Consider the following 13,427-nt stretch of genomic DNA (forward strand, 5'->3'; position numbering starts at 1 on the left):
AAGAGCAGTTTTCAGAATTTTCTCTAAACACTCCCTCTTTTCGAAAAGAAGGACTGCAAATTTTTTTGGCTCATAGCTTTTCTTAATTTCAGTCCTCTTTTGCATCACTCCTGACGATGCCGCACACTTGAGAGTACCCTGAATTCCGGGCAGGCATATTGCGCTCTCCAAGCCTGACTCATTTCATCTCATTTGCTCCTGAATACATCTACCCACTCTCTCCCTCTTGTGCTCCCACAGCCAGCATCATGTCAGGCTGGCTGAGGGCATTCGCAGCGCCTCTATTTTTGGATGCCGCTGCTCAGCAGATGTTCAAGTCCCCTCTTCCCTCTGTTCCTCCTCAAAACCATCCCAACCCGACCACTTTGACCAGCTCTGCTCACCCAACTCATCACCTACTTTCACGGCAACCTTTGGCAGCCCAGGAGCCTGGACTGGGACATGCTTCCTGCTGGCTGTGCACACTTGAGCTCTGTGACCTTCCTGTGCTGCTGACAGGGATGCTTACAGCCCTTCCTCCCCTCTGACAGCTGCGCACCTCTTCCCAGAAGGATACAAGAGGAGCCAGTTCTGCAGGAAAGAGCAGTTACAAGCACTCACTGACACATTTTGGGCTTTCCTGGTCAGGGCAAGCAGCATGAAGGGGGATAAGACAAAGTAATTACAGTTGGAGAGAGGACCAAAGGTTTGCACAGGACACATTTCGGGGAAAAACAAGCAAGAATACCGCCACGCTGACTCATCCATAAGGACACCACAGAAGTAATATGCTGTAAAAAGACGTAAGAGAGCAGGCATTTTATATTGTTTTTAGAAACATGTCTGTATGCAGAAGAATAAACCATAATTCCTGCAATATACAGAAGAGTATAAAAGACTCATTTTAAACTGCAATGGGTGGTTGAAACTAAACAGTTTCAACTAATACAGTGATACGCATGAAATAATGCATCATTTGACAAAAACACTGAAAGCTTTACTCTAGAAAGATACACAAATAAACAATCAGGTATTTTTAGACAAAGGTATTCATTTCTCAAGAGCCATTTATAAGCAAAAAGGATTGAGCTTCACAGAAAAAAAAAAAATAATTTTACTCTGCAGAGCGTATGAAGCAGCTGATCCAGTTACAAGCCCACTTCAGCACACTGCTCAGCTCCCCAAACCAGACAGCTGTTTTTGTAAGCCCCATGGAGAAGGACGAGCAGCGCTGTGCCCACCCCTCAGCACATTACAAGACATGGCAGAGAAAGTTAAAAACGCAGCAGTGAGACCACATGAGGAAAGCATGCCTGTTTAAAGCTTGGTGTGGACTGTATACTGGACTAGAAACAGCAGGGTTGTATTTTCTTTTGTTTTTAGACTTATCCCTACTGCTTCACAGTGAAAAATCAGCTGGCAATACTGGAATTGCCCAGCGACACTGCACACCGAACAACACAGCTTCTACGCTACCCAGACTGACAATGTGTAAACCAAAATGTTTAATTACAAGGTATTTCCTGAAAGCTAATCTCTGCCATCAGAGTGACCCACGTCTTGCCTTCCCCTCTGCATTCCCCACTTAGCTCAGACCGTACCACACATTATGGTCCGGACAGTTCAGGGGTGAGATGCTCCAGGAGGAAAGTTCTCCTCCTCAGGGGCTGATCTGTGCCCTGGTGTGTTCATGTCAACACTCGTGTATATTTTCTCAATGACAGCCTGAGCTCGGTGCAAACTGTACAAACACCGTTTCGGTGGTTACTGCACTAAAAGTGTCTGGAGGCGAATTACACAGCATGCACAGGTGATTTATTATTGTTTCAAATGCACACTGCCTTACCGTGTCCACAGATTTGCTAGGGCACCTCTGAGGCTGCCAATACACATCCAATACTTTTCAGGCGCCCTCAGGGCAACGTCACCTTACAACAGAAAAAAGCTCAGCTGGCTCTGGCAGAAACCCAAGCTCCCTGTTAGCACATACACACAACCTAAAAGCTCCTACATTGCCTTTTCTAACCTAAGGCTCCTGTCCTTAGGTTAGAAGGGAGTCTCATCATCTCCCTCAACGAACTTAAAATACTGCCCCTATTTCAAATACTTAGTAGCTAAGAATGTGCTGGAGTAAGTTCCTTAGTTGGCATTTCTCTAATTAGGCATAGATTTGAGAAGCACCATCAGAGATATTTGCTTCAGTAGCACGCAGAGAAGTCCTGTCAGATGTTTCCATCTGGTGGAGTGTGGGAACAGACCTTGCTGTGGAGTCCTACCTTGCTGGCCCAGATTAACTGCTCTAGAGAAACAAAGATGACACTGTTGCACCTCAGTAACACTGGGCCCTTTAGCCATCTTCAGAAGTGTTTGCTCACTGAAACATTTGGTAACCGATAAAGCAATTGTTTTGTGGCGACTTAAACCCACGCTGATACACTCACAAGTTACAGACAGCTGCGCTGCCTCTCTCCTAAAGAGAGGATTCAGGGAGCTGGGGCAACCACAGCCTTCTGTGGATCACGCGTTTTTGTTAAAAGTGTACAGGAGTTCGTATGTACGTGTGCAACCATGGGGGTGGAGAGAAGAACAGGCTTTTCTGTTCCTGCCTGACCACACAGCATCCTGCACTCGTGGGTGGCCGGCAGTGTCCTCTCCTCCTGTTTTCTACCTGGCAGAAGCATGAGGAGAAGTGGGAGGAGGACAGGACATGGAGAGCCTCCATCCCTCCCTGGCCCAGACCTACAGCAGACAGCAGGGGGATGCAGTATCACCACACTGCAGCAGGAGCTGAGGAAAAAAAAAAAAAAACAACAAAAAAACAAACAAGAAGGAAAACATGGGAGCATTAATCCCTGCAGCATCAGTTAACAAGCCATACGAATATCCTATACATAAGTCCAGCATCCCATCCTGCTTCCAGCGTTGTCCTGGGTTTCCGCAATGCTTTGCTTCACTGACACAGAGCAAAATACAGAGTATGGCTGTGGGGAAATTTGTACATCGCATGCGGTGGTGATGGAGGTGCCTGGTGCACCACAACAGCAACAACAACGAAAAGCAGATCTTTACTGCTGAGAAACAAGGTCTCCTCCAGCCTAGTAGTACCTAAAACTGCACAGAGGGGTCCTGTAAGGCTGCTACTAAAGAATAAGGGAGAAATGGGGACATGAACTTTTGCAGAGAAAGAGAGGGTGCAGGCTAGATAAAGTGCACTGGTGAGTTTCGTTTTGCTGCGTACCACTTTATAAACTTTGTGCCAATAGTTGGGTTAATTATTTATAAGCCCAGAACTTACTTTGAACTAAGCAAAACTGTCACTTTCCCCAGGTTTTGTAAACAAGAACAAAATGCACTCTGCTGAACAGTTACATGGTCACACACAGGAACACAGGAAAAAAATGCAGTGGAGTGCCAAAAGGGGACGGTGCTACATCGCTCTCCGCTGCCTCCCTGCTTGTGAGCAATGGTTGGTGAGGAGCTCACCAGGAGCCAGCCATGTGTGCTGCAGCCCAGAAAGCCACCCGTACCCTGGGCTGCACCAACAGCAGTGTGGGCAGCAGGGTGAGGAAGGGGATTGTCCCCCCATGCTCTGCTCTGTGAGACCCCACCTGGAGCCTGCGCTCAGCTCTGGGGCCCCCAGCACAAGGAGGACACAGGTTGGATGGGGCTGGGGGCAGCCTGGGCTGGTGGGAGGTGTCCCTGCCTGTGTCAGAGGAGTTGGACCTGAGTGCTCTGTAAGGTCCCTTCCAGCCCAAACCACCCCCGATTCGATGATTTGGGCAGACTCTGTGGGCTTTGTGAGGGCAAGGTGACCATGCCAGCAGAACCACGTCTCTTACACTGATTCTGATTGCCAATCAGCCCACCTTACACCGGACCTGGACTGTAGTTTCAAACTCTTTGAGCAGGATGACTACTTTACATCAGAATAAAGGTTTTATCCATCCTCTCATGCCTTCCTTGGTGTATCCACACAAGGAAGTATGTTTACATAGTACATACTATATAAACGCATACTATGTACACGCATGTGTACATAGAAAACTGGATCAATTCCATGACCTGAAGTAAGGTTGAGAGGCACAATCCATGTCAGTCTTTCACAATGAGCCTTTCACAACCCTTTAAAGGTCAAATATTAAACATAGTATCTTAAGATACTCACAGATCACAACCTGTGTTTAATTTTGTATTCAGCTTTAGTTCTCCAGTTTACACTTGCCGACTGCTTAATAGGACACGTACCCTTTAGGCCACATTTCCTCGTTTTTTGTTTTTTTTTCCTTCAACTCTATCAACAGGCTTGAAATATTCCACTTTATATTAGTTTCAAAAAAGGTCCAAGAACCATCGATAGTCCATGTTATTAAAAACAATCTTCTCGCCCCCCAAAATTGTACATCTGCTTTACACCTTGAAACCAAACACTCCAGGTCATTTTTGCAATATTACACCTACACTTCTTAGTTGATGACTTACAAATTATACTCTTTCCTTTCAAATTTAGGGTATCAGGTGATAAAAGACCAAAAAAAAAATAAAAGGGTATACCAACAGCATGACTCTTTTCCACTTTTAACTAAAATTCTTCAGTAAATAAAATGAAACATGGCGTTAAACGTATCTTGAAATTACCTGAAGCATGTGTGTTTGCGTTTTTTTTGTTTTTTTTTTTTTTTTTTTTTTTAAAGTAACTAATAGATAATCTATGCTGGACTGTGTTACAGAAGTACAAAACACTCACCCCTTGGAGTCCTTGAAACTGAATTGAAGGTTGAGCAGAAATAAGATCCTGCAAGAAAAAGAAAACAAGTAAAGTGTAAGCAAAGTGCAAGCCTCTCTGCATCTGCAGAATGTATTTTTCTTCATCAAGAGCACACGTAGTGCATCCGTTTGCAGACAGTCTCCTCACCAGCTATACCATGGCTCAGTGCCCCCACACATGCATGCCCAGGGCTCCTGCCAGCAGTCCTCCACATGGCACCAAGAAGCTCTAGAGCTGATGTTTTGTCATGCTCACCAAGGATGCCTGAGTGATGCCAGGGTGGAGGGGTGGGCAAGAAAATTAATGCTCAGCATTATTGGGTAGTATTGCTGTTATTGCTAGAACTCCTCCCTTCCCCTATATATGAAAACAGTTCCAAAAGGTGTGCCTTCCCACCCCCCCCCCCCCCCCCAAATTCTGCCTTCACATCCTGGTTGCTTACAGTTTTCCATGTGCTTAGTTTCTGAAGAGCATGTTTGATGATACCATTTTTACGTGTTCGTGAGTGCTGGGCACCCTTTGGTGCTTTTCCACTCTTCAGCTTGGCTAATGAGGTAGATTTCATTTCAGAAATTAGAAGAGATGGAACATAACCAAGCCAAGTAATTTAGGTCTCCCCCACACAGTCCTCACTCCCTCAGCAATGAATCTACCAAGAGACATATGCAACAGAGCCAAAAATAATAGTAGCCACCTCTCACTTGCCTCTATAATTTCACATCACTAAGTGCAGCCTGCTCCCGACCAGGATGCAAGTATGGAAGCATCCTGTGCCACAGCCCGTGAAGACTTGCAGGTGTTTTGGGGTATGGGGGGCAGGGAGATTGCTAGCTGAAAACTTTTTCTCGTCACAGGTTAGGTTCTGGCCAGATCTATTCCTTGACATAGCTCACAGGAGCAAAAACACCACTGCCAGCAGGAGCATGCTGATAAGGATATCCCATTTTAGCAGCAGTGCTGACTGTGCTCAGCTTTACTGAATCCTGAAATTACGCTGCTGGACAGAACAACATATGGCCTCTGTGCTGACTGGCTCGACTTACCAGGCTTTGTCCATAGGATTTTGCAGCGAGGTCGTCAGCCTCCCGCAAATGCTTGCGCTGAAAGAGCTGCGCCAGAGGATGACATTCTAATTAATTAAACATTTTGCTCCAGAAAAGCAAGTGCTTGTAAACCGAGGTGCCATCCAGGATGGTGAAGCTGTGTCAGCACAGGACACAGCTCGGCATCACTAGGAAAGCAAGCTAGGTGCAGCTCCTGCCCCCTCCTACTCCCAGCCACAGGTTCCTCCTCCCTCCCTGGCATTTCTCTCCCTTTTCACAGGGAAATTCACCACACACCAGCAGCAGATCCCTGAGTTTGGCAACGGACTGACCCTGCTCGTGCCGGGTGGCAGCAGAGGCAGGAGCCAGGCACCACCCTGCCAGCAGCAAGAAGCAGACACAGGCACAGGCCCCAGCTCTTCATCAGCGCCTGTGCTTGCTGTCGGTGACAGGAGGCTTACGCAGCACCTCAGGTTGCACAGCAGCCCGCAGCACACACCAACTTAAGCCTTTAAATGGCTTGCTGGGAACTAGCTTGCTCCACAGATCTTCTGGCTCCAAGCAGGGAAGTGCCAGAAGCCAGACAAGTGGAGTTATGAATGGACCTGCTTGCCCAGCACGCACAAACCAACTCGTTTCAGAAGGCAGTGGGGCACATATACGAAGTCTGACGCCGCTGTAAATCCTGACTTCTGTCCCAGGCGTCAGCTTTTGGGAAGGAAATTCTGTCCCACACAGAAAGTGACGTCCGGGAGCGCTTCCCCACACGCTGACTCAGAGGTGGCGGCGCAGCGGACGTCACCTTCGCACACGGAGCCCGACATCAGCCGGCTTCTGATCCAGGGAAAGCACACTGGCTTCGCCAGCAACCTGCTCTACTTCAGCGAGAGAAAATGCCACCGAGAATCTAAATTTAGCCGAGTATCAGAAGGCTCTCACGTCCTTGCTGGCACCTTATCTGGAGCACCAGACTGTGCTGGTGGGGAGCAGGGAAGGGGACAGCCCCGCAGCCAAACCTTCGGCTGCCGGCCAGCCTGACACTGCAACAAACATCTCACGGACAGCTCACACCAGGCTTTTCTACAACGGCTTTTCCACTTCTCATCTCTTGCCAAGTCCTCGCTCACCGTATTTCATGTCCTGTACCCCAAAGCTACTCGGTCTTCTCTGTGCAGGGAGCACAGGGGCCCTGCCTCTTTCCTGTGCCATCCTCCTCCAACTTCCCCACACCCACCTACATTAGAGGGCACATCCACAATTAGTGCTTTTTTAATCCATTTATGCACTTGCTGTCCATGATTTTGCCCAATCCCTTTATGAACCGGCTGATACCGTCTGCCTCCTGTCTCCCCTGACAGCGAGGCAGAGAAGCTCACCATCCTCCAGGTGAACAGACTCGCTGGCTTTAACGCTATCCACCAGTTTTATCAAGTGCCCCCTTGTTCTGGCACTGCATGATACGGGCCCTATCAGCTCTACCTTCACATTACCTACCATTTCTCAAGCCTCAGCCCCTTATCTTTTGCTCCAAAACGAAGCCCCAGCCTTTCTGGACTCTTGGCAGGGCGTAGGCCACTGCTACACCCCCTTGATCACTGCAGGGGAAGGGCAGAGGAGGCCAGCTCCCTTCCCTCACATCCCTCTGCAGATGCAGTACCCAAAACAGCTGAAGTGATGTGCACATTGCCTCAGTGAAGTGAGAGTAGTAATAACCAAATGTCAGCTCAGCCAAAAAACGAGCTACAGCTGCAGGCACACTCCACTACTTCCATCTGAAAAAAAATCAAGATAAAGTTTCCTACAAAGAATTGGTTACAAAAAATACCTAGAGCTGCTTCAACCAGATCATAAATCTCTAAATACAGGGGAGAAAATTTTGAGAGCTACCCATCTTACTTTCCCCAGGTTTGCAGTTTTGCTTCATGGTTTTTGGGCAGGGACTACGTCTGCTTGCAAGACACAAGATCTGCACACGCACACGGCACTTGGCAAATAACTCGGATATTTATCCGGCACCACCCTTGTATACAAGGTTAATTATCTAGTGTTTTTCAGGCCTGTTGACTCACGGTGAACAGAAGATGCATTTATATCAACACATTAGAGATTGTGATGTGCAATAGCTCTGTATACGTTTTGATGATTTTAAAAGAGTTACCATGCGGAAAGGCTAAGGCATGATGTAGTTGCAGGGTAACAGTGTCAGCCTAAGGATTTCCTCTTCTCCCCTCCACAGCCCTTCAGCAGCTTCTCTCTCCTGCCTCAGGGCTTATAGCTGCCCACTGAGCCTGTAAAAATTTACTTGTTAATTCACAGCATGGCTATACATCAGCACAACTTCAGCTGAGGAATTAGAGCCCTCCTCACAGGAGAAGGAAAAGCATTTCAACAGAAAAGACTACAGGACCTGATAAAGTCTATTATATTAATAACCCCAGACACTGTATCACTGCCACTGAGGATTATTCCTTACCTACACATTCCAGCCATCAGATGGGTCACGTCATACTTCCCGGTTACTATATGGATTGAGAAACTGAAGTAGCCAGCTAGGCTTCCTTTTAATGAAGTTGAGAGAGCTAACTCTCATCTCCAAGCATTTAATGTATTGAAACAATCATGTTGTGAGCTGGCAAAGCCATTTTAATGCATGGATATGGAGATGCAACCTTAACTCAGACTCCTTTGGCATACCCACCCTGATTACTCTTAAAATTACACAGTGAGATTACGGTTTTTTGTTGCTGTTGTTGTTTGCCTTAAACACACAGCCAGTGCAGCACCCCCAGGGTTAGGCAGAAGCAGCCCCAGCCCAGGTGAGGCAGTGGATGTACTGGCTCAGAAAACGCAACTGCCCTTCCTAGGGAAGCTGGCAAACAGATCCAAGGAGTTGTCTTGGAAAATAAAGCTGTGTTCTAGCTACGCGGCCATCTACTGCTGCACAGCTCCCGAAACAGGAAGCTTTCCTTCCTATTCCCAGGAACCTGTTCCCTCCAGCACTTGTGGAGCTCCTCCAGAGACTCAGCTCACTAACCCAGAACAAGACACTCTGGAAAATAAATAAATAAATAAATAAATAATCAGGTAGTTTTTCCCAAATGAAAAGAAATGGATTCGGATTTTTTCTCCCCACTGTCAGGGGCCACGAAACCTCGGATCAGTTCAAGTCATCACTGCAGATATTCAGCTCCGCTTTGTCTTCACCGAGTCCACGCACAGGGTGCCAGTAAGGTGCTAGCCTTAAACCAGCTCTACGGCAGGAACAAACTCGTTCATTCAGACAGCATGTCACTGCCCCAAGTTTTTCCTGCAGTCCCATGTCTCATCAACCACAGCCTTCTGACACCTGGAACAGGATACACATCCTCGTCACCCTCATACCAGATCTCTGATCTATCCAGAGCAGCCTGTCCCGTGCGTTAGACACATGGATTGTGTAGGAAGATAGTGCAGCAGTAGGAATGGAAGGGAGAATTAAAAAAAAAAAAAGCATTTCTTTCATCTGAGAGTGGATGTGCCGGTTTGGCTACAGCACTGCGATCGCGGTGCCGAATGTGAGCCCTCCTGCCCAGCTCGGTTTGCCGCTGACGACACGAGACCTTGCACCATGAAGCCTGCGCAGGAAGGGGAGCCAAGCAAAGGACAAGGACAGCAAGAAGGGCTTCTGGTTTTCTTTAGCAGCAGAGCAGGCTGACACACTTGCCAAAAGACAGCAGTATTTCCCAGCCAGCCAGCAGGGCAGCGGCGCAGCACGCATCCAGCTGAGGTATGAGCCGAGGTGGCACCGATTTAACAGACCAGGTTATCTGCAGGCTATCCCTGACACGTGGAGCCCGTTGTCTGCAGTGGAGGCACAAGCCCTTGCTGCTGCTGTGTCCGTAACTCAGCTGTTATGTTGGTGTCTCTCTTCTACTCATCTGCCCCATAGTTTGTAGGGATTACGATTTTTTCTCCTGCCGCTAAGAGATTTGTCCCAAATCAGACTCACAACTTTGTGACACAGCAAAAACACGCGGAGTAAGATCACCCACTTCTTGCTCCCGTAAGAAACCGGGGGAAAAAGCCCTGCAATCAACCAGTGATGAAAATACATTTATCATGAATGCTTGCGTCGCCTAAATCAATTAACTCCCCATTATCAAGTGCATCATCTTAAGAGAGATGCAACCTCAGATTTGAAGAAACCAAACCAAAACAAATGCAGAATGTATCATCAGCACTCCGTGTACCTAAGTGGGCAACTTAGAGACAGAAACAGAGGCCTCAGGCATATCCCCTCTTTCGCAGGGAGCTCCCCTGCGGCTTGCACTCCGGTAGCAAGAGTATCAGTAGCAGATTTCTGCTCTTTCAGCAGCAGCAGGAGGGAATGACCAAGGGCATTCCCAGCTCCACTGCAGGCGCCAGGCTCTTCCGCACACTCCCACTGCCAACAGGATTTTCAGTGTCTTCCCTTAACCTCTCACAGCCACTCTCTGGTTCACTGCCAGCTCCCTTCACCCCCATCCTCTTCCCTGCGCCTTCTAAGTCCACCTTGGAGCTGACTGACAGGCAAGCAGAAAGAAAAACCAAAGACATTTGCCCCATCTACAAGGGGAAGTGCATCCTCACTCCCACGGACCTCCAGGAGGATGAAGCCTTGCACCAGAAAGCAGTTTCCTAACCCCCAGCCCAAACCCTGGCTGTTTGAGGCAGACGTGAGTCACGGGGAATTTCAGCCCTGGTAAGTGAAATACAGCAGACTCCCATGACACCACTTCAATTGCTCTGAGTGGGGGGAACATCAGACAAGCACGCATTTCATATGCTTATTGACTCCACAACCTCTGCAGCTGGAACGTCCAAATGATTATTCAAAGAATAAACACTTAAATGCAAGACAGATTCCTAAGAGCCAGAGTTATCCCTGGGTTTAGGAGGCTGAGATTTTAGAGGCCAGAAAAAAAAAAAAAAAAGAAAAAAAAAAAGCTTTAATAGCATTCAGAACAACTTAGAGATTTACAGTTGCTGTCACCTGGAGAACCACAGCTGGGACATAACTGCAGACAGATGTTTGTTCTGCTAAAAGCAGTATCAGCTGAAGACACTTCTGTCCTTGTTGCCTGCAGGGACTGCTCAGAGCAGTGCTCCCCAGCCTGCTTCAGGAGCAGCCGGCAGATTAGGAGAGGCCACCAGCACCTGGAGTGACATTACATGCTGTCGTCAAACAGCGAGAGGCTCCGTGGTGCATTCTGCTTCTTCTTCACCTGGTCTCCTACACTGCTTCTGACCATTACACGGCAATCCAACTTTACAGCCAAGCCGTCAAAAAGTGACTTGGTGATTTTGCCCAGCTCATTTCGGCACAGAGGGTCGACCTGCATGCTATATAACTTGAGCTCATCTAATCAGGTAGCTGAGCAGAACCTGTTTTTTTTTAAGAAAAAGTGGTCATGCTTTCCATTGCTGCGGCCGCAGATGATGCTCGAGGGCTTTAAGCCATGCCGATCAGCAGCACCGAGGCCAACCCGAACACGAAGAACGTCCTGCACCACCTGCACCCAAGCCACTCCATGCATTGGGAAGCAGAAAGGTGAGCAGGGAACCAGGCCCTGCCCTCACCTGCAAATAGCTGCACGGAGCTGGAGACACAACCCCAGCTCTGCACGTGGGGGAAGCTGGATTCAAGAATTTAAGAGCTGATTGCTATGCAAGCTAAGGAAATCCTCAGCAAAGAAAGCAAGCAGAGTAAGCGCTTCCATCTTTACAGAAAGTATTTAAACTTGAGTGTTAAGCAATTAAGCATGCACAGCCTGCCTGAGTTGTACAAGTGATGGCTAAGCAGGTCATTTGAGGGTTATCGTGACTCCACACATCGACATGCTGTTTGAGATATCACTTGTGTTACACAGATAAGGCTCTTCTGCACCGGGCAGAGGCGATTACAGAGCTATAGGTCAGCTCCCCTGCGTTCGCTTCGCAACTTTCTCAGCTTCTCAGCAACACTGATTTTAAGCCTGTGTCACAACCCTTCCAGCCGCACGGCGAGAAGTGAAACAGGTCGGCGGTACAACCCCAAACGAAAAGCTAGAGAGAGGAAGGGTATTCCCAGCTACAGCCCATGGATCTGCAATCGGGCGTGCTAGCTTCGGGGACGGCTCTTTCTAAAGGCAGAAAGTCCAGAGGCTGCACTATCGGAGCTCCAAGTTTTTTGGCTGGCCGCTCTTGGAGCCGCCACCATTCCAGCGGCAGGCACTGACTCCTGCAGGACCAGGCGAGGAAAGAGCCGGGGCTGCAGGCACTGAAGTTAAGAGGGATGAGGAAAGAGCAAGGCAGGAAGAATTTCATTGTGTTTTTTTTTTTTTGTTTGTTTCCTGATAATTTAAAAAATATATATATTTTTCCTATACTCACTATAAATCGTTCTGTATTCGGCTCAGAGCATCCTGAGGAGCAGGCATGTGCTAAAATTTGGCGGAAAATTACGCTAAGTTGGAGGTCGATTCCGCTTTAGGGGAAAAAAAAATAAATAAAATAAAATTAAATAAATCAGGTAAATAATTTATGAATTATTACGAATTGGCGAGCGGGAGGCACCTGCCTGGCTCCCGGCACCCACGGGTGCCCGCTGGGCTTGGGGGAGAAGGGAGGAAACAGAGGGAAAGCTGCGCGTGGAGGGGCGAGATAAAACAAATTAAGCAAAAAAAAATAAAAAATAAAAACAAAGAAAAAAGCCCCCCCGTGCCCCTCGGGGGGGTCTCTCCCCGTCCCCCGCCGCCCCCCGCTCTCACCTGCCGGCCCCGGTAGCTCTCGATGGCGCGCAGGGCGGTCTCGGTGAGCTTGACGTGCAGCACCGTCCTGCTGCCCGCCGCCTGCCCGCCGCTCACGGCGTAGCGGCCGCCCTCCCGCAGCGCCGCCATCTTAGGCGCCGCGCCGCCCGCCCGCACGCCGCCCGCCCGCGCCCCTAATGCCGGGACCGGGCCCGCCGCCGCCGCCGCCGCCCGCCGCCATGGCCGGCGCCGTGACGTCACGCCCCGGGCACGCCCCTGCCCCGTCCACCTCCCGCCCTCCCCGGGCACGCCCACCCGGCCGGGGACGCGGTATGGCGTCACCGCTCGCCGGGCGCGTGACGTCACGCTGCCCCGCTGCACCCTCTGCCAGAGGGGCGCCTCGCACAGCCCCCGGCCCTCAGCCTCCTCCCTCACGCATGTGCCCTCCCTCAGCCCTCCTTACCACAGGTGCGGGTACCGGTGACAGTACTGGTACAGGTACAAGTACAGGTGCAGAATCACAGAATCACACAGAATCACAGAATCACAGAATTTCTAGGTTGGAAGAGACCTCAAGATTATCGAGTCCAACCTCTGACCTAACACTAACAGTCCCCACTAAACCATATCCCTAAGCTCTACATCTAAACGTCTTTTGAAGACTTCCAGGGATGGTGACTCCACCACCTCCCTGGGCAGCCCGTCCCAATGCCTCACAACCCTCTCAGTAAAGTTCTTCCTAACATCCAACCTAAAACTCCCCTGGCACAACTTTAGCCCATTCCCCCTCATCCTGTCACCAGGCACGTGGGAGAACAGGCCAACCCCCACCTCGCTACAGCCTCCCTTAAGGTATCTGTAGAGAGCAATAAGGTCGCCCCTGAGCCTCCTCTT

General features: G+C 49.2%; 1 protein-coding gene across 4 annotated transcripts in view; it reads right to left on the reverse strand.

The window, feature by feature from the left end:
* The window catches only part of ELL2 (elongation factor for RNA polymerase II 2), a 37,649-nt gene extending 24,859 nt beyond the window's left edge, over positions 1-12,790 (reverse strand). For 3 of the 4 annotated variants that reach the window (XM_068666687.1, XM_068666689.1, XM_068666685.1), the window contains exons 1-2: positions 12,555-12,790; positions 4,724-4,771 (exon numbers count right to left, since the gene is read on the reverse strand). In XM_068666687.1, the coding sequence (XP_068522788.1) occupies positions 4,724-4,771; positions 12,555-12,683 (177 nt within the window). In that variant the 5' untranslated portion in view covers positions 12,684-12,790. The remainder of the gene's footprint in view (positions 1-4,723; positions 4,772-12,554) is intronic. The other variant, XM_068666688.1, reaches the window with a different exon arrangement.
* Between the last annotated feature and the right edge of the window lie 637 nt (positions 12,791-13,427).

Source organism: Anas acuta, chromosome Z, assembly GCF_963932015.1.
Source record: "Anas acuta chromosome Z, bAnaAcu1.1, whole genome shotgun sequence".
Lineage (NCBI taxonomy): Eukaryota > Metazoa > Chordata > Aves > Anseriformes > Anatidae > Anas > Anas acuta.